This window comes from Rhopalosiphum maidis, chromosome 4, assembly GCF_003676215.2.
Source record: "Rhopalosiphum maidis isolate BTI-1 chromosome 4, ASM367621v3, whole genome shotgun sequence".
In the NCBI taxonomy this organism is placed as follows: domain Eukaryota; kingdom Metazoa; phylum Arthropoda; class Insecta; order Hemiptera; family Aphididae; genus Rhopalosiphum; species Rhopalosiphum maidis.
The window spans coordinates 25,110,214-25,134,097 of NC_040880.1; the positions used below are offsets into that span (position 1 = coordinate 25,110,214).

A 23,884-nucleotide genomic window follows, 5' to 3' on the forward strand; every position below is an offset into this window, starting at 1 on the left:
AAACTGCGCATATTATATCTATGTATTTTTGGTATTTTTTGGTTGCCTAAAGAATAATTGTAGTGTAATTTTTTATTGCATTTGAAGCATTAACTATTAAAATTGAAAATGTTACACATTTTTAACTACAAAATAATTTGCGAATTTTCGTAATTTTCATGAATTCTAAAACGTCTCCATAGATAAAAAAGTAGTATAATATTAGAGTATTTTTATTATTGATATTTGGTAGTATACCTTTAATAGTAGGTATGTTATTTATATGTTGCGTCGTCATCGACGTCGACACGTGATCGTGTCTATCGTCATAATTTAGTTAACGATATGTCGGTATACTAATAAAAAATACTAAGAAAACGATAATATTATGTTGATGATGTAGTGGTTGGTACGATGGTGATCATAAATAATAATCAAAATTATCTTATATTGGATTTCGGCGATCACGTCGGATGGACCGCGACATGGGTTATATATTATATGTGTCGCGAAAGTAGTGCGAACGAGAGGTTTTTGGATTTTGCCTGTCCACGGGACCTGTTGTCGGTCGTTGTACTTCGTACTATATCATAATAATAGATTGGTCGGTTTGGTTCGTCTCTGGCCGGCATGATATACGAGAGTAGTATTATGTTTTATAATTGTTGTAGATGTAGGCACGTTGACGGATAAATACTTTAGTTGTTAGATATATTATTATAATATACAGAGTAATACGCTAGATACGCATTTTATTTTTCGAGTCTATTTGTAGGACAAACTTTTTCAATAACTTCATATCGTTATAAGTAAGATATTTTTATGATAATTTTTACTATAACTATATATTATAAGCATTTGAGTTTATCTGAGATGACTATAATAAATAGAGTGATAAGCTCTTATAGCTATTAAAATCAATTTCTCTTAACTAATCTTACTGTTATTAATTAACTTTTATTTCAATATTTAAATTAATTTAGTATTACGGAAACGACGATTCAACTCGTATAAAATTCATTAAACTATGCATATAGTAATGTATTATCGTATCGAAAGTCCGATGTCGAATCTACATTTGTTCTGCGAAGACGTTCATGACGAACGAAAATCGAAATTCGTCCCAAATTCAACGGTTTCATTAGTTTTGAACAAGTAATAATGAAACAAAACACATACCTAATATTTTGTTAATTATTTTAAAACAAATGGTTTACATCTGATTGGCATTAATGTTTACGTGACATAGTTCCGAATTAGTAATTTATTATTTTCGATGAGCGCTATAAGCTATATAGTATATATTATATCATGTATACATAGATTCCGCGTAATATCAATGAAAATGTTATGGTAGTCGAATTCCAGTAATAGTATGTAAACCTCTTATATGGAATAAAAACGTCAGATTGTGATCTTGAAACGATCGACATCACGTACGACGTCGGTACATGTATACATTAGAGTCGCATACTCACTTCTCATCTCGTATATTTTGTAAAATTGCAATCGCGGTAATTAAACTGGAAGCAAAAACGTGAAGTTTACTTTGACGAAAAAAGAAAGTAAAGAAGTATTGAGTTTTTTGTTGTTGTTGATAAAGACAAACGGCGCAAATAGAAAAAAAATACGTTCAAAGCGTTTAAACGAGTTTCCGAGACCATGTACATACGAGTATAGTGATATAATTGTTAATGATAAAACATAATAATAATAATGTTATGTTGTTTAGAATATACTATATAAACTGCATGCGACCTAGTGATTGAAAAATAAAACGTTTCGCGTTAAAATGTTTATTATATTTATGTTCGATCGAATCGACAGTTAAATGTTTTTTTTTTTACTTTAGTACGTGCTTGCGTCACTTCGTAAGTACAACAATCAATGATGAACAACAATAAAACGCCGACGTGATGGTTTCATTCTTTCTCATCTCCCCAAGAAAAAATGAGTCAATATAAAAATAAACACTAGAATGTTATTATGCTGTTGGTATAGGAATATTGAATCGCATTCACGTGATGGTACGACTAATATAATATTATTATTGAACGTTAATTATTGTTTTCCGAACGAAATAGTCGGTTATTGCTATATAATTTATAAAACGTATTAGGCACTATATAACGAGTTAAATATTGTAAAGATAATAAAAGTATTAAGCGTGTCGTCCTCGATGTATCTATAAAATAGTTGGTGAGCGGACTGCGGACGTGACAGTGATAGCTTATAAAGTTATAACTCTCGTACACAGTACTATAATGAAAAAATATTCTGAACGTAAATCACGTAAATCAGTACAAAAATCTAAAACAACCTTTGAATAAAAAATTCTTTTCCTTTCCAAAAACTAAGCATACATTTTTTTTATTTGGGTATATTATAAAATAATAATAATAATATAAACTATAATATACGTACGCATTTACAATATGGAGTACAAACGTTTTGAGATTATTCGCTGATATTTTAACTTATATCATTATTCCAGTTAGGATGTTGATGACTTTTGCATTCTATTTTCCTTTGATCCTATACAATGCTATTTCAGCTAAACATTTGTTTCATGCTCCTTGATACAGAATATAATATATTAATTTTGTTTTGCATTTTTTTTACACTTTTACGTCATTTTTTCATATTTTAGGAAATTTATTGTAGTTTTATACAATATAGGGTGGGGGAGCATTATTTTCAAATGTTAGATTTTTTAAGAAATTTTTTTATAATATTCAAAAAAATAATTATATTATTATTATTGTGGGGTTTTTGTTGTGATTAAATTTATCGCATACCCATAAGATTTAACGTTTGCGTGTTATACATTTATAAAATAGACAGGTTCATCAGACACATTTTAATTGCACAGTGTAACGGATGATAGGTATGCAAAATAACAAAATTCTTGTTTTTAATTAGAAATATTTTTTTTACTTAAAATTTAAATGTTTACTAGCTTCTATTGACAATTACGGATTTATAATTCATATTTTAAATTATTTTGACACTCATTATCCACTCATTATATATATACATATATTAATAATTATTATTTTTAAATTAAATTGTTTTCACTTATTTAAATAGATTTAGTTGATTATTTTTTTAGAGCATTTTTGTGTGTTTTCTAGGTCATCAATATATTTTCTCTAATTATTATGTTATCTCGTAGCCGACAAACTTAATGTTTATAGTTATTTTATCTTTCTTTTTTTTCGTGGAGGAGGGGGAGAGTAGATTTTTCTTTCGAAGAATTATTTCCAATTTTCGTACTGTACTATTTGTTTGATTGACGTTTTATATTTTTTTCAATTACAGCAGTGTGTAAGAGAGTTGTGTTAACTATATTATCGCACAATCATATCCGTTCGCTAATCATACACCTAAATACGCTTGTAGTACTTTGGCATATATATTTTTATAGTTTTTTACGAAGCGATCTGCACGAAAAGGAAACGCGACAAAAACAAAAAACAATTGCCACTCACACACTTAGCATCATCCTGCAGTTATATAAATATTGTAGCCGTAGGACGCAGTAGGTATACCTATTATTAAGTACGATATCGTTGTACGTCGAGGCACCATCATTGGACATGTCGAATGATGTACCATATACGCGGTATGTTATTATGGTTGTATGCGTCGCGCCCTGAATACGTCTCGTAAGAACCGTATTTTTGATCCAGCGGACCAAAGAATTTAGTCGAACGAATACGCCGCCGCCGCCGCCGCCCGCACCCGACAGGTCGGAAATTATCCGTCTTATACGCGTCTCGTCGGGTGTAACGCGCGTATAATATATTACACGCGCAGTCGTTACTCGGCGGTTTACGAAAAACGTAAAAAAAAAAAAGCCAAAACGGGAACGTCGTCCTCCGCGTTCCGCGACCTATCAAGCCACGAAAACCGAAAAAACGACAAATATACCGAACGTAAACAAACGGGAAAAGACATTACTATCGTATATAGAAATAATAAATATAACATAGTTTAGGCCGTACCGTTTATGTATTGCTTAACACACTCTCACGGAACGCGCGTATCGCCCGCGGACGTACGTATATTTATATATTCTGTATAATATTATTGTTACAACAATGACGTACGGTCGAGGCGATTCCGCGTTATATTATATTAGAATAATATTATTATATTGTTCAGGTATGATCGAGCCGTTTTTCGCGGGAACATTTATGTGTGTCGGCGCGTGTACGAACGATACAGTATATGATACATTTTACCAGTAATATAGAACGCAGAGGAAAACAGGAAAACAGAAAAATATCACTAATCACGATTCGGACGGACAATCGACGCGGTCACATGTATATGCCTACTATGTAGTATTACTAACATGATTTTATCTCCACAACATTATAATATAAATATATATATATATATGCAGAGTATGCTCATACGTTTTGACCCATTGCCGTGTTATAATAATATTATATTATTTACATACAGCACAGCGGTTCTCGATGTATACGATGTAAAAAAAAACTGGTCGACTGTAGTTGAAATGTCGTATCGTTATCGTTATCGTAGTATATCTAAGCCCCGTGCGCGGTGCCCGGAAAAACTGTTCGCTTCTCCGGCTACACATAATATTATCATACCGCGTGAGTCGTATGTATACGCGCGGGTATGGTTTTTTTCCGCCGTAAACCACGATTTTATTATCGTTATACATTACACCCAACATTATGGTGATTCGTCTGTCGGATATCGCGTACCGTTACGACGTTACATATTAAATACATAAATCCCGTATAAATCTGCCGCGTATAAATCATTAATGGGTATAATACTTAATTCCGACTGCGATTACGTTTTGTGTGGGCTGTAAACACACACACACACAGACACACGGAGAATACGGTTGGGTTCCTTTTGAGCGCACGCGCGCGTGTGTGAGTTCAGTGCGATACGTATCGGGCCGCTCGACTACGACGTTTTCCGACTGATCGGCAGAGAGATACGCGTGTACAATAATATTATAACGCAATATTATTGTCGTTATTATTATCACTCAGCATTAAGTATACCGGCATAAAGGACGGAAGAATTTTCTTTTGATTTGGTCGTTACGCCGCCGCCACCGTTCGCGTCGGCAAGCGGGACACGATTTTATTATTTTAATTTTCGTCGTTTTTTTCCCTTGTAATAACAACGATTTTTATTAGTCCGCGCTGCTCGGAGACAACGTTTTCTATGGGAAATGTTTTGTGACATTTCCTATCGTCCGCTCCGCGGCACGAACGTGTCCCAAATCGTAGATTTCCGTGCACCACTGGCAGTGATTAGCAATCATAACGCGTTCTCAAGTGAAATAATAACAATAATTAATGTATCGGATAAATACACAGAATCTTATGATATCATTTTTGTGTCCAATGTAACTCGGTCAAATACTGTACGCAAATATATTATATATGTACTATATTATGACCCGAATGAGGTGCGTGAACGATTAAATAATTATTGTCGAGCATGTGGTTCTGATCGTTCTGCGGTAGGTATTAAAATTAAATGTTTACTCAATTAAAACTACACTTGTAATTTTCTCGTCTCCGAAGAATATAATATATTGTACACTTTCTTCGTTTATAAAATGTAACGAACCACGTCGCAAAAACCTATAAATCGATTTAATATAATATAGCTATATTATTCACAATAAATATTGTTTTTATTTTTTCATTTAATGGACGTTTTATCTATCTAAGTGGATACACATCATTTAAATCTCTAGCTTGAAAAATAAATAAATCGTTCGTCTTTCACGTCGTCGACACCAAACCGGCTATAATAGCTATATAATTTACATGCAGTCATCGGAGTATTTTAATGCGCATAGATGTTATATAGGTACTCTCGATTTTTTTGGTTTTTCGGGTTTTCATTAACTCGTATTTAGACGGTAAAGGAATATAACTAAAGAGCGAATTTCGTCGGAGAAATTTTCACGTTAATCAATCAGGTGTGATGCCCGAAGACAATGACATTACGGTCAAGTTTATCGGTGTGATATGGTTATTGTATACGTACTATTGTATGTATATATTTGTGTGACCACAGTAAAAGTGGATCAGTCGTCTACCATGAACGATTTATAGTGCGATTCGTGCTTAATGCAAAAAAATATATTTTTAATAATGAGAAAACAATTAACGAGTTTTCCAATTATCACGATATCCGTCGATTTTCTATATTATTATAATATAAATTACTGGTTATTTGGTTAATATTAAAGTATTTAATTATTTTTTTATTTTATTTTTCAGACGCACGAGGTTTCTACTCAAGATTACGATGGCAAGTTGATATCATTTTTATAATTGATAACAATCACGTTTCGTTCATTTAATCGTGTTTACGACATGTGTATTATAATACCTATTATTATTTATTCTGTTATTGGTTAAATCGGGATTACAATATTACTGAATTTCCTACAAAATATCTATAATTGTGCATATTTTGTGCTCAATAGCACTCACTAAATTACGAAATCAAAATTATCGAAACTGTTTTCACGTTATATTTTGTTCCAGCCGTGGAAACGTCCTAATTTCGTTTTCATTTAATATAGTATAATACATATATTATTATGTGACACATATATTTATTTTTAAAACGTGTTCAACGTATTATCGTCGTCGTCCCAGCGAAAACGTTTCACGCTAAATACACTTTTAATCTGGACATTTGGATTAGATGAGTGTGGAAAACGTCGAGGCGTCGGCGTCGATCTAGATTTAACGGCACCCAATTATTGGCGGTAGTCGTGTTATAGTATTTATTTTGTCTTCATTATACATCTTCGTCTACGACGATATTGTGCGTGTGTATTGTTTGCGTGTATCTGTTTCAATAAGCCAGCACGTAAATAATAATAATAATGTCTTTATCGTACGATGAAAGTAAAGAAAATATAATAATACTAATAATAATTTGTTGTTGGTCGAATGATGTGATAAATATAAATCGTTATACACTTAAAATATCATACAAGTGTATTATATTGATTATTTATTAAACGTTTAATAAATAGGCGTCCAGAACATAATATAGAGGTAAACGTAAACCAATGTCGATTTTTATAGCAAACGATACATACGTACGACTGCACATGAAACGTGTAATTATTAATCTCATAACGATATTTTCCGGATTAAAGTCGTTTTCTCGATATGAACCCGATTTTTTTTGAAAAATGTCAGCACATTGATCTCATTATTAATGATATGTAATATAATATGATATTAAATTCTTTTGATTTTGTCGTATTTTTAGTGTCTGAAATACAGTGTTCGTTTTCGACGGACTCGCTGAGAGTGGGCAAAGCACTTTTGGGAGTCAAAGATGTGATATCCGCCCGGCTAAAGAAACCCGATGGGTTCAAGGGACATCCGCTGTTTGCCGACGATCGGACCGTCGATCCATTGATCGATCCAGTCTGTCAGATACGACCCGACTTGTCGGACGTGTCGTTGCTGACCTACAACCTGTTAGTCACCGACTTTACGCGGTGCGGCGTGCTTAGGCGAAATGTAAGTCTCACATTATCGTTTATTGTTATATTATTATATAAATATTGGATATGCTATTAATATTATTACTTTACTTCTGTCCATAATCATCAAGAGCATACAAGTTGGGCCATAATGTTTTCCTGTTATCTCATAAGGTCGTGCCTGATCAATAAAGTCAGTGGGGATCGCATACAATTATTTTAATATTATAAGATCTCTGCCGGATATGTGCATAAATTTCGACGGACGATAATAGTGTTATCATTAGGTCACCCGGTTGAAATAATTACCCAATACGATTATTAATAAATTATTGAACAATTGTTGAGATCGGGAAAAAAAATATGAAAGTTTTGTTCAATAATGTAAAACATAAGATTGTAAATATTGATGGCATATAAAAGTCCAACATGCAAAATAAAACTTGAAACAAACGTATGCTTTTGTATATGAAAATAGGGTGATTATTTCATCAAATCATTCATTATTTCAAAAATGCGTAAGTTTATTAATTTTACATAATTAATATATATTATACATAAATATTATAAATCAATTTATGTTAAATTATATTTTTTACTATTTTTCATTATTATTGTTTTATATTTTTTTTTTACTTTTTAATGACAACATTATTATAAATACTTTGATACAAAAAGTTATAAATTATAAGTATGCTATGTTTTGATGAGTGGAATGGAGTTGCACAAAGGTAACCCGAAATATTTACGGCTAATTAAATACTCGTCCGAATTGTCATTTATAAATTGAAATAATCCAAATAATATTTTGATAAAATCTTTAAACAGAATAACAATAAAAATTTTAAAAATATAATTTTTTTTTTAAAGAGTTAATGTTATTTTCAAAATAGTTCATAGTTTTTGAAATAATGAATGTTTTACAATAGGTAATAAGAATAATTAGGTAGTATGTAATATACTCGTTCATCTCGATAGTGAAATTCTCAGTCCTTTAGGCATCTAATTTTATTACAGAATAATATACACATTAATGTATGTCACGTGGAACCCGAACCTGATTGTTGTTTTGGGAACGACGTCTTTTTAATATTTTGATTACAATACGCGTGTTTTTCAGGGTTTTGTACACGTTCGAGTGTGGTTTCCGCAGTTTCCCGGCGTCGTCATGATGTCTGACCAAGAGCTGATCATAATGTGCAAACCACCAGAACCGACTGTGATCGAGAACAAAGCCGCCGGTTTCGCCGGAAGTTTGTAAGTCCACACAATGCCATGTATAATATAATACAATTATAATTTATAGGTAAGTCTTGTCCACGCGCGCGGGAAGCCACCGTTTCGCTGCAATGCGATTAATCGCAGAAAACGACAGCGTCCTCGTAATCGTGAATCGTGGTTTAGCAAATTTTTTATTTTTATTTTTGAAATTAATGCCTCACACGCGTCAACCCATCACATTTTATGAAATTATAATATATTATTATTTTCATGTGGCGTGTTTGACGACTTTATCTAATTGTTTTAAAAAAAAAAAAATAAAAAAAAATAAGCGAATTTCGTTATAATATATACGGTTTAAATAGGCGTATAAAACGCGTTTGCGCGTATAACATGGGGAAAAAACGGTAACCGAAAACCTTATATTGAAACACACTGTCGTAGAATATTGGACGAGCGTACCAAAAATAAATTGAATAAATTCAGTGAAAAACGCTGTTCATGTATGCCATTAGTGCTTTTACGCAGCTACCGACCTATACATATATATGTACCAATTCGATCTATATTATAATATCATAAAATCTATAACAGCGCCATGTGCGCACGTACACGTTATTTTATTGAGAGTGTGTGTGTTCTAGGCACGGAATTTCAATTTTTTAATTATTGGTGCTAAAATGTTAGAATGTAATTTTGAAACCATTACACCAGGACACAGTTTATATTATACTTACACCTATCTAGTCGATGTATAGTCATTAATTTATATAGTAGTTATAATAAGTTATATAGTATAATTATAAGTTAAATATACCTGTAAAGAATATATAGGCAATGTGATTCAAAGTGCAAACAAATATAATTTTTAAACTAAGTTCACTTTTATTTTTTTATATTTTATGAAAATATAAATTGTTTTGATCATATTCTTATTGCCACGATTTTACGATTACGAATTTTATTTCGGGATCTGTATAGTTGGATTATTAGGATAAACTTACATAATTATACTATGTACAGTTATATTTTTATTTTTATCAAATATTCTCTATAAATTGATAATATACTAGCATTACTAGCTGTATTACCCAACATAAATTAGCGTAATCGGGGGATAAATAAAACCGGGACGGTCGATCCATTTATGGCGGATAATAATAAGTAAATTTTTTTTCTTATGACGTGTAATCAGTTACAAGCAGCAATAAATTAAGATTATTTAGTTATGATTTTAATATTATTAATAGCGAGTAAGCCGTTTTAAAAAACTAGTTCGATCTATTATCTAAGCCTTCCTCGAGTTATTAAAATCGGTAATTATTTTTTTTTATAAGCCTCAGCCATAAACTTATTTGTTTTTTATGCTCTTATTATAGACGATTGTTATTACTCGTGAATTTTATTTTTATATTCTTTTGAATGGTCCGAGGTGGGTGGGATTCAAAATAATTTGTGTACAACATTTGGGGCCAATCAACCAAATAACTTTGGTCTTGAATGTTCATCAATTCGATTTATCTATCTGACTCTAATATCTGTAATAGCGAGTTATATATTGTAATATTATAATATTTTCTATGTATCTTTTTCGTTTTGCTTCAGTTGAAATTTTCTCAATTGTTTTTGATAAAAATCGATAGAGAATTTTTTTAGTAGATATATATATATATATATAAATCTCAACCATACTCTTTGCCTCTTAATTGTAGCTGTTATTCGTTGTTACATTTATGTAAAATAAAATATATTAAAATGACAAAATATAACACAACCCAGAAAATATTATCCAATCGTAATAACTATTTTATTATCTGTAACCAATAGCAACCTTATATGTTATATAAATATATTACATATAAACAAAATAGATTTTTTATATCCCTATCCCTTATATGTGTCGAAGAATGAAGCATAAGTCCTTTTTGAGTTGAAAAGAATCTATTGAAAATAGTTCAGTAGTTTTTTCGTCTATTATAGAGAACAAAGAAGGAAACATTCATTTTTTTTATGTACATTTTGAATTAATTTAATACTTTGTTTATTTAAACTGATTACTATTATCAATTTTCTCTTGGTGATGAGTCAATGGTTGGATTTATAATGGTAAGACACTTCTTAGTAATAATAAAAAAAGTCTAAATAATTCGAAATGTGAACCTTCAGTATAATAAGTGTAAATATACGCAAATTAGAAATTTAATAAACTTACTATTAAACGAAATAATGAAGGGATTATGGCGTTTATGTATCTCACCCTATGGAAACGGTCACGCGGGTATTTGTGCCTATGATATTATAATGTCATATCACATTAATAGTGGTGTAACACAGAAGAGGAGCGACGGAAATAAGCGGTCGTTGGAAACGAATAGGACAGAAAAAAGTGTAGAAATGGCTTTCCGTAACGGTATTGTCGAACAGTAGTTGGTCTCGTTGCAATGTGTAATACGGGTGCTGTGTCTATATCGTACGCGATGCGATACGTGTATTATAGGAATATATATGTACCTGTGCGCTGACCGATATCAATAGTTCGGTTATTGTGTTTCGGTTGTTACGTTTTTCTTTTGTTATTATTATTATTATTATTTAATAATAATAATAATATTAGTACTGTTAGCCAGTATGTAGAGTAAGTCTGGTCGGTACACACCGTGACGCCGGTTGTGTGTGTGTATATCTGTTTGTGTACATACTTATATGTACAACAACTTCAACAACTATAACGATACTTCCGAATAACGATATACCTACTCATGATGATGACGACAATGATAATAATAATAATAATAATAATAACGACGAAGAGACTGCGCCGATGACTATAAGTATATGTCTATATAACAACATATACACGACGACCGTCGCTGTAACCATTAATCAAATTAAATTTTGACGGTCGGCAGCTATAGCTATTTCGAGTTTTGGATCAAGATTGATGTCGGTAGTGTAGATATATTATTTTTCAGACCAGTTTATCTCGACCATATGATGATGATGATGGGATATTGTACAAAATAGGTTTACACGCGACGACGCTGATAACGAAAATAACTTAAGCCGTTATAATTCGTCGGCCGGTCTGTCATTGTACTTACCGTCGAAATTGCAGCGATCTATACGATCATAATTTTTTTAACGTCGGACATTAGGTAAAACAATATTATAATCGACGACGAGTGATTAATCAATTAACGTACAATCTTCGAGTCCAATCGTACCACATGATCGTATATTCACGACAATTGTTCATACGTAATCGATATTTTGATATAGTTTTCGTTTTTTTGTCTTACGCGATATCAAGCTATTTAATACTATATGCTATTTAAAATTCACACATTAAATACAGATGTCAAACGTGTTATTTTACAAAGTTTCCAAAAAATTGTCGATGTATAGTAAACTATCGGATATTGCAGCATTAATTATAATAATCGTCATTCAGTTTAAGTACTCAAAACGATTGTTTTACCTGTAGTGTATGCTAGGTACGATAATAGTCACGTATGTTAGACATAAAACAAAAATAGAATTAAAATCGTTAAAATCCATTAATTTTGTTTAGCTTTTATTATTTCAACAGTCGCATAACTGCAGCTGAACTTCCAAAAGATGCGACTATAAAAACTGTAGCTCTATATGTACAGGAAAAATAATCGATTTTTATTTTTAAAAAAACATTTGATACACGTAAATGTAAAAAATACATTTTTGTGTAAAACAAAAAAACGGTTCCAAATCCAATAGTCATGTTGAAGGAATTATACAACCATATGTACAATCTTAAAAACTCACGTCGATTACATTAAAAGTGCGCTACCCGACATTCTTTTCAGAAACCTTTACAAACAAATGCGACAACTAATAAAATGTTTGTTTTCGTATGATGGGACGTAAATATTATGAAATATGCATATTGTGTGAAATATAAACCAATAAAGTATATATACACATAAACAATAAACATACATTAAAATATCATATTTTATTTGAAAAAAAAAATAATAAATCTCGATTGATAAATAATAATAGAAGAATATTTTTTGCGCAGACAACAATCATTGACGTTTTCCTAGTATTTGTCGAATTCGTAAAATCAGTGACATTTTTTTTTATCATATTTATCAACGTGGCGCAGCACTTAGTGTAGTGCATTGTACAGTGCGTTTGTTATATTTATAACACATATTATATAAATTGAATACAACAATTAAATCATTAAATGGAATTTATTTATATGTGGGTATATGCATGCACCCCCACCTATTGTCAATACAACACTCACTGAGAATTGTTTTATGTAGATCTATAGACATATCGGCGGAATAAGTGGAAAGAAAACGATCATTATTTGTATTATTATCATCATTATTATTCGCATGTCCTATATAATATGCGATACATGTGTATTGTATGTACGCATGTGCGTATTTAAAGAAGAAGATATTTAAATAAACAATATAGCCGAGACGAACGTGATCACGAAAAAAAAAAAAAAAAACCTAAATTCACATTTTCACGGTACTGCGCTCGCTTCCTTCTCCGTGGACATCTCTTTTGCGCCCGCTCGTTTCGCCTACTGACCCAATTGCCACACACCTATGAAAGATGACACACTAAACGCGACGATGCGAAATATTATTTATAGTATGATGTGTGTGTGTGTGAACATTTTTCTATTATTTTATTGTCGATTGGCTTCGCCGGCATTATAAACGTTTTGACGTACACAACATCCCGTGCGGTACCGTCAAATATCGACGTGACAAACGTCAATATGATATGATTTATCAAAGATATAATAGTCTATCGTCGAGAGCCATATTACAAATAAATATATTATAGAACCGTGGTTCCAAACCTGGGGTTCGTCATCATATTACCTATAGACTTGGCCAAGGAAACAAAACGAATCATTTTAATAATTGTGAGATACCTATGCAAATTTGATTAGCGTTGTATAGGTTGAAGTATGTATTTATTGGAATTTAATAATTTCAGTAATTCATATATTACATCCTGTTTACCGTATTCCAATTATTTTAAACAATTTGTATGCAAACGATTATCTTAAAGCAAGTTTAGTTGTTGGATACATAATAATAACTAATATTATGATTAGTATTAAACAAATAAAAAACAATATATTATCAAAAAGTGTAGAGCAATTAGATTAACTTAAAAAGATTTAAAAGCGATGTAGCTATATAATAGTGCCTATATATAGTGGTGAAAAATGTTACCAAGTGTATACGCGGCTATGGCTATACTAGTAAATTGTCACTCTTGTATGTGAACAAATATAATTTGGTCAATTATTCCTAATTTTACCATCGGTGTTTATCGTACACGCAGTCAAATAAATGTTGAAATAGTTTGATTTAACAGCTTGTTTTCGTTTTTCCACAGCCCACATGGTGCACGAGTGTCTGGAGTTGTTGAAGAGACTCCCGGGAGACTTGAATACGAGGTAGCGTTATACAAGGAAGCGCCAGCCCGATTGACAAACTTGAGCCACAACAGCGAACTGCCCGTCGACCAGGCCGTGCCCATCGGTACCAAACTTCAACTCCGGGCCAGAATCAATCCACATTCAGGTATAATAATATATATTAATATATATAAAGTATACACTGTACAGAATGATTGACAGTAAATACTCGGAAAATTTAAAACATTTAATAATGTAAATTTTAAATTTACATCATTCTAACGTTTCGTGATAATTTAATATTTAAATATTATTAGACGATATACATTTGTGTAAATTATATCATTTTCGATGATTGTATAGGATAACTTTTAAATTCAATTTATTTTCTCAATATTTATACATTTAGTTTTAATCAAAAAATACATATATGATCTATTGATATGTGATCATAGTAAGTTAAGTTCTTCGGTTGATACCGATAAAGTCTAAATCTCACAAGACAATATACCCATGTAAGCGTACAACATGTTCAGCTTAATATAGAAAACATAATATAATATTATTTAATAGGTTACTATAGGTAATCGATAAAAAAAAAGAATTTCGAGGCATTTCATCGATTTAATCAAATATTGTTCCTTTTATAAAATCATGATAAAAAAATCATTCTATAATCAGTAATTACATATGATTAATAAAAATTCATAAAGTTAGGTTTTTCACCGGCCCTTTCACATATGTATACCCACAGTGACGTTGCTTATACGCCATGAAAATATTTATGTATTTATGTATAGATATTTAAAATATATGGCAAAATTGGTTATTTCAAGTAATTAAATCTGAGTTGGTAGATAAGGTCATCGTGTTGTGTCCAAAAGTTGAAAAAATATGGGCGTGGTAGATTATGACGATAAGTAAATGAAATCATGATTACAATAGACAATCAGAGTGCGATAGTAGATACACGACACAGCAGACCACACGATAGCTGTGAACTAGACTCTAATTTTTGTTCTTTTCACTTACTGTTGCTATACCATCGTGTTATACATTCAGCATACATATACAGTGTTGTAATGATTAGTGTTCCATTTAAACCTTGTGTCCACCAGTTCACCACGCTACTTATACAGTCTATTATTTCCTCGCCCACGATATCGATAAAGCTATTCGTCAAATGAAAAAATCGTTAAGACAACAATTAAGGTTTATTATTTACCAAGTGCACCGTAATTTCGTGAATTAATGTGATGGTGGTTACCAATTTTATCTATTATCAAACAATAAATATTAATATATTTTTTTTACGACTTTTGGACGACGAAATTGTATTGAACGATGACCTACAGCTAAGCCAAAGATCGAAATTAATATGTCACCACTGCGGACGTGAACGCTTCACGAAATTACACACAAAAAAAAAAAAAATGAAAAGAAAACGTTACACGATAATCTGTCGAATTAGCATATTAATATTATTAATTGGTTGATACGGCGGCTACCGATGACGATCGAGAGTTACTTTTCCCGGTCAAATTCATTATGGTATTGGGTAGAAAGTAAATGCATCGTGTACTTAATTCGGCGAAAAACTATTTCCAATAAGTGTAATAATAATAGTAATAATAAAATCACTTTAATTCTTGATCTCTTGAAAACATATCGAAAGAAATCACATGTATACGAATCAAGAAGAGAATCATTATCGTTTCTCGTATGTTCTTTTATAAATCATAATTCTTCTTAAATTATGTCTGATAGTATATTTTTTTATTTCTTAATAGATTTAATTTTTTTTTTGAAATTAAATTACCCATAAATTCTTACTAATATGTTTAATAATAATTATTATAAAACTATCCATTGGATATTTAAACTAAAGCTCATAATTTTAAACAGAATATAGTACCTATTATAGGTAGTTTTATAAAATATAAAATACTGTAATATAAATAATTTTTATTGTAAGTTTAGTTTAGCTTAATACATTTTCAGGTAAAAAACTATTAAAAATCTCCTCAAATAGTTTAAACTGAGAAATATGTCTTCAATATGTGATTTTTACGTCACCATTACTTTAAATTATCAATTATAAAATATTGGATTAAAATTCACAAATTAACATAAAAGTTAAACAATTAAGCTGGCATAAACATTTTATAGGATGCATTTTAGTATCGAAAATTTTATAAAAATTAAGATAAATATTCACGACAAGAATTTATTTTTGAATTTTGATTTAATAATAACTCTTTAAAAAATAAAAATTGCAATCTATGTGTAAAATAAGTGTACTATTTTGCTGTATGATAGGTCTTGCAGTTATTATGGCGCTGCTAATCGATTATTTTTTATGTGATTTTAATAATGATTTGTTTGTCATTTAGCTTGGAAGTTTGTCAAGTTGATGGAAGTATCTGTGTCCCCAGATCCGGACAACGCACACGTATCTGGCAGTGTGGCTTTGGTAAAAGATGGGTAAGTGTCCAAGATAAGATTTTAAAGCATTTACAATGCATATATAATAAGCGCATAATATATGAAAAAAAATTACAAGTATCTACAAAATATCCGATTGACTGATTAGTTTTTACTGAAGTTTGGATAATTAGCGAATACTGAAAATATGATAATTTCGTGAAATGATAAGATGCTTACAATAAAAAAATATTAATTATTATTACATATATAAGTGACCAAAAAAAAAGCTAAAAATAATTGCAAATAAATTAAAACAAATAATGTGAAATACTCGACGAATAATAGCTAAATAATTATAATTAAATAATAAATTATTATAATATAATATTTCTATACTATAAAATAAATAACCGTACATTTATAAAACTTTATTAATACATATATTGAATGATCATAAAATAATTTTAAAGAAATGAAAATGTATCAAAATATTTAAAGTTTGTATTGTTAGATACATACCCAAAAACCAATTGTTAGCTTATTTTGATGTATTTTTCGGCAATTCAAAAAATATACAAACATTATTTTAATCTATTAATTAAACATGCTATACATTTTGATTTTAATTATTATAAAACTCAATTGTATTTTTATAAATAATAATTAATAATAAAAAAATCCCTTCTTAACCTCAACTTTCAACATATTATCATCATTTATTTCATTTTTAATTACATTAAATACCATATAAATAATAATAATAATATATTACCATATAAATTATATTCACTGAAACATATACAATATACATTCTAATACTTTTTGTATACAATAAAGTGATAATTCGTGAAAAATTAAATTAGTAAAACTAATATACATTTTCACGTCAATCCAATGTAATGTGGGTTTATCGTTAGTCATTTTTGACTAATTCGCACATTTATCATTTTTGTAAAATAAAAACATGCACACGTATATATTATTATATATTGTGTGCAATATGTGAAATGTCTTGTTATTTTCGAGTTTCTTTAAATTATTCTACTGTGATCTTTACAGTAAATTTAAATTTCAATGATAATTTATTTAGGTATCTATATATTTTATAATTTAGTAATATTATTATTACCAAAAGTTAAATAAATATTTTATTATAACGTTTTTCTTTTTTAAAGAGTATTTCAAGAAATTTATTTACTTCGTCTAATATATTTAATAACTTATCTGTATACGTTTATTTGGATGGAATGCACATTTCATATTTCATATACATAGTTACACCTTTAATCTTCCTCGTCATTAATGCTACCTTCTACAATCTCCATCGGAAGTTTATTATTTTACTTTAATTCACAATAACGTCATATAATACGTTATAATATGTTTCACGCATACCAGAAGCGGTACACATTTTATACTCGTAAAATAATAATGACGGTAATTTACGAGATTCTTACTAATATTTTAATAACTAGAACACGCGAGTATTACCTATAATAATATTAATAATGGGCTTATATTCTATGGGTTACAGCGTCCACTGAACGGAAATTATTAATTCGGTGCGGTGGTCAATCGTTGTCGGTGGTTTTTAACATTAACACAAAAAAAAAAAATAAAATGAATTAAGGCGAAATAATTACGCCAACACATAAAAATAACTTTTGGGAGAAGTTTGATAAATTACGACTTACGATTCTAGACCGATGGCGCCACTTTTTCACTAGGGTTAAGGCTCGCCGTAATAAAATTAATATACAATAACAGAGATGCCACTATTTAGGTCGGGTGGGCGAGTGGTAAGGAGGCGAGATAAACGAATAGGGAAACATAAATTATCACACACAAACATACATTATAACATATATTATTAACGATGTTCATGAAATTTTCTCTGTAAGTTTCCTGTATAGCGATTAAAATTTATTTTTTTTTGATGTATTTCTTAAAATTCATTGTAGCCTGTAGAACAGATAATTTATATATATTTATTTTCAATATTTAATAATTTACTTATACAAAATAGTTTAATTCTCAGTTGAAAAAATAAATGTATACAATCTGTTTTAAATGCTAAATATTATAAAAAAAATAAAAAGTGTATAAAAATATGGTGCTTAAGAAAACTTAAAAATCAGAACTTGAATAAATGTATTATTAAATAAAAGAAAGTGAGGTGGTCGATACTACTTAAAGTGGGAGGTTCGTTGTATACTTTTATTGATTTTCAAGCGACGTTTTCAACGTTACCTCTATAAACCACTCAAACTGAATCGGGACGAAATATTATAATACTATTATGACGCGGACATGTTATTAGACGCACTTATAACAACATAAAATTATCCGTGACCCAGTGATAGATGCATCAGCCCGGAACCTATATACCTATAAACCTACCTACCTATACGACCGATGGCGAATATGGTATACGATAATAATATGATGGCGTTATTGTTTATTATAACCGTAAAAATTTCTGGTGTTTATATTTTGTTATTTTTCATACGTTTGCAGATGCCGGAATCGAGATTTCGCGACAATCATACCACACCAGCCAGCCAAATATCGGGAAAGACATAACGAAGTGTTTTTGGACTTCGAGGCGTTCCTGTTGAGCACTATGAAAGAGCGATCGACATTGTGGATTCACTCGCAGATTAAAGCGTGCATGGATGCCAACGACTGTCAGCCGGTGAGACATCTAAACCCATTCGAATTGTCACAAACTAGCCTCGATTTACCATAGGGTTTCAAATTTCCCGATTAAAACACCAGATTTAAAGACCCGAACATGTACATGCCGATAATATTACAGGTTCCCGATATTTGATGACAGGGGTCCGAATTTGTTTCTTATATTTTATGTTTGGGAATATCTAAATCGAGTCCCTTTTTTACACTAGTTATTAGCTATTTTAACCTGTTTAGGGTCAGACAATACGATTGGAAAGATTAGATTTTATTTTTAAAAAAAAACACTATTTTTTCATTATTTCTATCAAGTTTATAACGGTTTAATTTTTCCTACGTTTTTAATTAAATAATATTATACCCACATGCAATATGTAATTATTATTTATTTTGTTTACACGCGACTTGCGGCACCTCCGCTAATAATAATATAATATTATCGTGTTATAATGATTATAGTTTAACGTTCACACATACGTTTTAATGTCATATCGTAAACATATGAACATACGTTTCAGTGCATTGGTTGAAACTGCACGCAAATCGCATTTTAATACTACGGTATGTTGTGTATTACTATGGTAATTATATCGTCTTCCGAGTCAGTGCGACAAAGAGAGCTTGACAATTCAGTAATACCTCCTTTTCTTTCTGCTACGTTACAATTATTATAATACGTGTGGCGAACGGATTGCTCACAGAGGTTTGCCAAGATCCGCTCGTGTACGTATTTTTTATACTTGGACTTCCGATCCGTCTGATATGTGTTTGTTTTTTACGATTTTTTCGAGACGTCGAGGCAGTTAACTTTTCACGCAGATCGTAACGTCTGTCTGGTTGTAATATACACGTATATAATATTGTGATGTGTGTACAACGCGTTCGTCGTAAATTACACAGTTGCCACTTATTTAGTTTGCAGCACGACTCGCGTAGTCTCTTGTCAGTAGCGTTCGTCGAGTGGCCACACGCTGGACGGCTATGTTCACTTCTGTGTCTGGCATTCGGACGTAATAATAATATAATATTGAATAACCGTTAAAATTGCACGACCGTCACGATTTTACACTGCGGTGGAATCTAAAGTGAGACTTATTAGACGTAGACGACTTTGGTGAAGTCTACTCGTCTCATATATTTATTCGAAAATAACTTCATTTTAACAATAACATAATATATATAATACTAATGTATACTTGTATTCACCACGCGTGTATAATATACAGCCCTATCGGTTATTTGAATAAAATGCAAGATTTAAAGGAAACAAATTGCAAAACAATATACGAGTTGGCTAATAATTTATGTTTTAAACGTATCTGTTAAAAAATGCCAAAATATGATTCGTGATTCTATTGTTGACATTTAGTTTATAGGAATTTTTTTCCACGATACAGACATACAATGATTGTCAATTCATAGTGATTATATGAGTTATGTTATAAATTTCATAGTTCGTTTGTATTTATGTTGAACGAAGTGGCTTCGTTACTAATTTTTTTTGTCAAGATTTTGGTTATTTGTGTTTTAAATTATTGTTGAATTACAATATTAATTTAATATTTTTCTATATAGATTTGAGTAAAAGAAATCCATCATAATAATGCAGTATAGTTTTTTTATGATAATAATTACTGTTGGGTTACCTTTAATATTTTTCCTTACAGTTATATTTTTTTGTGAATTTTGTTTTATTTATTTATATTCTTATTTATAATTTTTTTTTTTTTTATAGAATTACACAGATTATAAAAACAAGAAGGCCTAATCAGCTTATAAACTGTTGTTATTAGCATGCAGGATAACAGTTAATTTAGATGACATTTTTTAAATATTGTTAAATTTCAATGTTTTTTACAGCATTATCGATGAAACTATTTTCAACACAATTCTAAATCTTTTTTTTTAAATCGAACAATTAGACTTTTATTTGGCAAGTACGGTTTCCTTTTCTTTGTGCACCTATATTATCTGTAGCGAACATCTAAATATTATGATAGTCACTTTTAACGGTACTTTTTCGAACAAGTAATATTACCATCGCAAAGTAATATAGTGTAGTCATAAACTTTTAAAGCCCTGCAACTTAAACACTAATAAGACCGTGTTTGTTATGGAGTTTTTGGGGCTCAATCTTTGTTGTGTATAAAGTACGGGGGCGGCCGAGAAAAGATACACCTACAGCAATAGTATAATATTTGTATTATACATTTCATTTCGTCAGTCTAGCTGGGTTTAAAATGTTTTGTGTTTCCGCCAACATGGTCATTGTAATATATTACACATTTATACCTATTAACCGTGATTCGTGGTTTTCAGGAATATTGTTTGGATTTGTTCGAACCGTCTGGACACGGACGCAGGCGCAGGAGGCACGTGCCGGGCACCGGAAATGGGACCGCGCTACAGCAACAGCAGACGTCCGCTGTAGACGACCGGAACTCGACCAATTTCGCCAAGTTCAAGGAGAACATCGAGTACACAGTGATCATGCCTGAGGACATCTACCACGGTGCCGCAGCCGCGTCTGAAAACAATTGTGGGACGTTCCTTGCCCTGTCTGGTGTCCTGGGTTGTCTCCTGTTTGTCGCCGCCATGATACTGTGTTACCTGACGTCCCGGCTGCAGGCGGCCATCGGGTCTAAGTACAGGACGGCGCAACAGGACGCGTTCGGCAGTGGTCGGCTCCATACCGGCACCGGTCAACCGTCAAAGTTTCCAGTGTCCTACGCGTCCGGTTCGTCGGTGTACTCGGGTCGGCTGCACTGACGTTCGCCGTCCAATCATATTCGATTTTTTTTTGAACCTTTGTACATAGTTTGTTTTTCCCCATTATGACAGAACCTCTTATACATATTATAGACGCTTGATTCATGATTCAATTCGTACACGATCGTTTTTAAATTTTAGATTTTGGTTTTTTATTTTTTTTTACTTTTACATAACACTTTTTATACTGGTATTTAAGTGATCAAGATACGGCTGTAGGACGATTTTAACAGTGAACATTCGCATATTGTCTCGGTACAAAGTTTTCTGAAAAAGCTGATTGATTATTTTTTATGATTTTTTTCTATGGCGGTGATTACTCATATTTTTTTTTTTTATATGAAACATGTATTTTAAAGTTTAAATAAAAATGTCAAAAAAAAATTATATTTTACTAACGAAAGTTCAGAAGAGAGATGAGTAATGAATTACATTTTTTTCTTCAAAAATTGATTGAGATAATGAGTGCTTGTTGTTAAAAAAATCACCCTGTTTTTAAATTATGTTTAGTTTATGTATATTTAAGCCACGACTGGAATTCCACGAAATCACCGGCCGAAGTTTTGTCGACTCGTTGACATTTTAAACATTTTAAATCGCATTTTTGTCATCATTTTTTCACCAAAATTCAAGAACCGTAATGAAATCACGTTGATTGAAGACACGAAAAATGGTCTATATTATTATATCGGTCCATATAGGTTTAACGACGTTTTCTTCAACTATACTTCACGAAACATTGGCATTATGTTATCTGTTCGTTTTATACACTTTACCCTCGTTAGACGTGTCATCACTGTACCTAACCGCGTAAAAGTAACCACGACGAGTTGAATTGAATCGTGATTTAAACGATACTATTGCGTGCATTTTGGTCAACCGACGCACAGTATGATAATATTATATTTATATTATGATATAATATAGTACAGAGATGCTATTGTGGTCGTTGTTTAGCATAATATTAAGTTCTGGTCAATTAAGCTCGATATTATATAATTTAATTATTAAAATAATTTTATCGTTCGATGATATATTATTACATTGTTTATATGTTATCGTTTGGACGCATAGCACCGTTCTTCTACTTATTATTACACTTAAGTGCATCTTAACAATTATTTATACGGAATCTTATATAGACTAGCAAAATATAATATTATTAATGATATACGTGTTCATTTTAAACATTTGTATTTTTTTTTTTTTTTAATATTACTATTATTCTGTACTCGGACGCGCGATATCATTAAATATTGTATAATAAACTTTGTAGGAAACTCATGAGCATTATTTTCGATATTAAGATGATAACATTATTATAATTTGATATATAAGCATAGTATTACATAGCGTACATTTAAAACATTATTTATGTATACATGTGTATTTATAATATTATTACTATTAGAATAAATGAATATGTTTAACTCTGATTTTCCGTGTTTTTGGAACGATTTGTACTGCACAAAACTATAAAATAATTTTTTGTATAAAGTATTATTACTGTGTATATCGTACTCACCCATTCGCGTTCTAACGTTTCACAGACGTTTTCGGGGACTATTTTTCGTCTTTATTTGTTTCACAGTCCGATTCGTTGTTAGTTTGTTTTGTCCAACTATTGTGTACCGGACCCGACACCGTCAATTCATCGTGTTCAATATTAATTTTACAATACGAGCCCGACAACCAAACAGTCACGCGAGTATATTATTTTTATAGAGTCGTTCGTTTGTAAGTCGTTACACGGACAGATTTCCTAAACGGTGTCCGGAACAAATGATACATTATTATTTGAGATACGAAGACTCGAATTGTTGCCCATAATA

At 30.9% G+C, this 23,884-nt stretch overlaps 1 protein-coding gene across 1 annotated transcript in view; it reads left to right on the top strand.

Annotated features, from left to right (window-relative positions):
* LOC113560908 overlaps positions 1 to 23,884 on the top strand; it is a 29,432-nt gene extending 5,548 nt beyond the window's left edge. Inside the window, exons 2-8 of the mRNA XM_026967032.1 lie at positions 6,273 to 6,303; positions 7,285 to 7,541; positions 8,625 to 8,761; positions 14,141 to 14,328; positions 16,556 to 16,646; positions 19,107 to 19,284; positions 21,603 to 23,884. Coding sequence (XP_026822833.1) covers positions 6,273 to 6,303; positions 7,285 to 7,541; positions 8,625 to 8,761; positions 14,141 to 14,328; positions 16,556 to 16,646; positions 19,107 to 19,284; positions 21,603 to 22,052 — 1,332 coding nt within the window. The 3' untranslated portion in view covers positions 22,053 to 23,884. The remainder of the gene's footprint in view (positions 1 to 6,272; positions 6,304 to 7,284; positions 7,542 to 8,624; positions 8,762 to 14,140; positions 14,329 to 16,555; positions 16,647 to 19,106; positions 19,285 to 21,602) is intronic.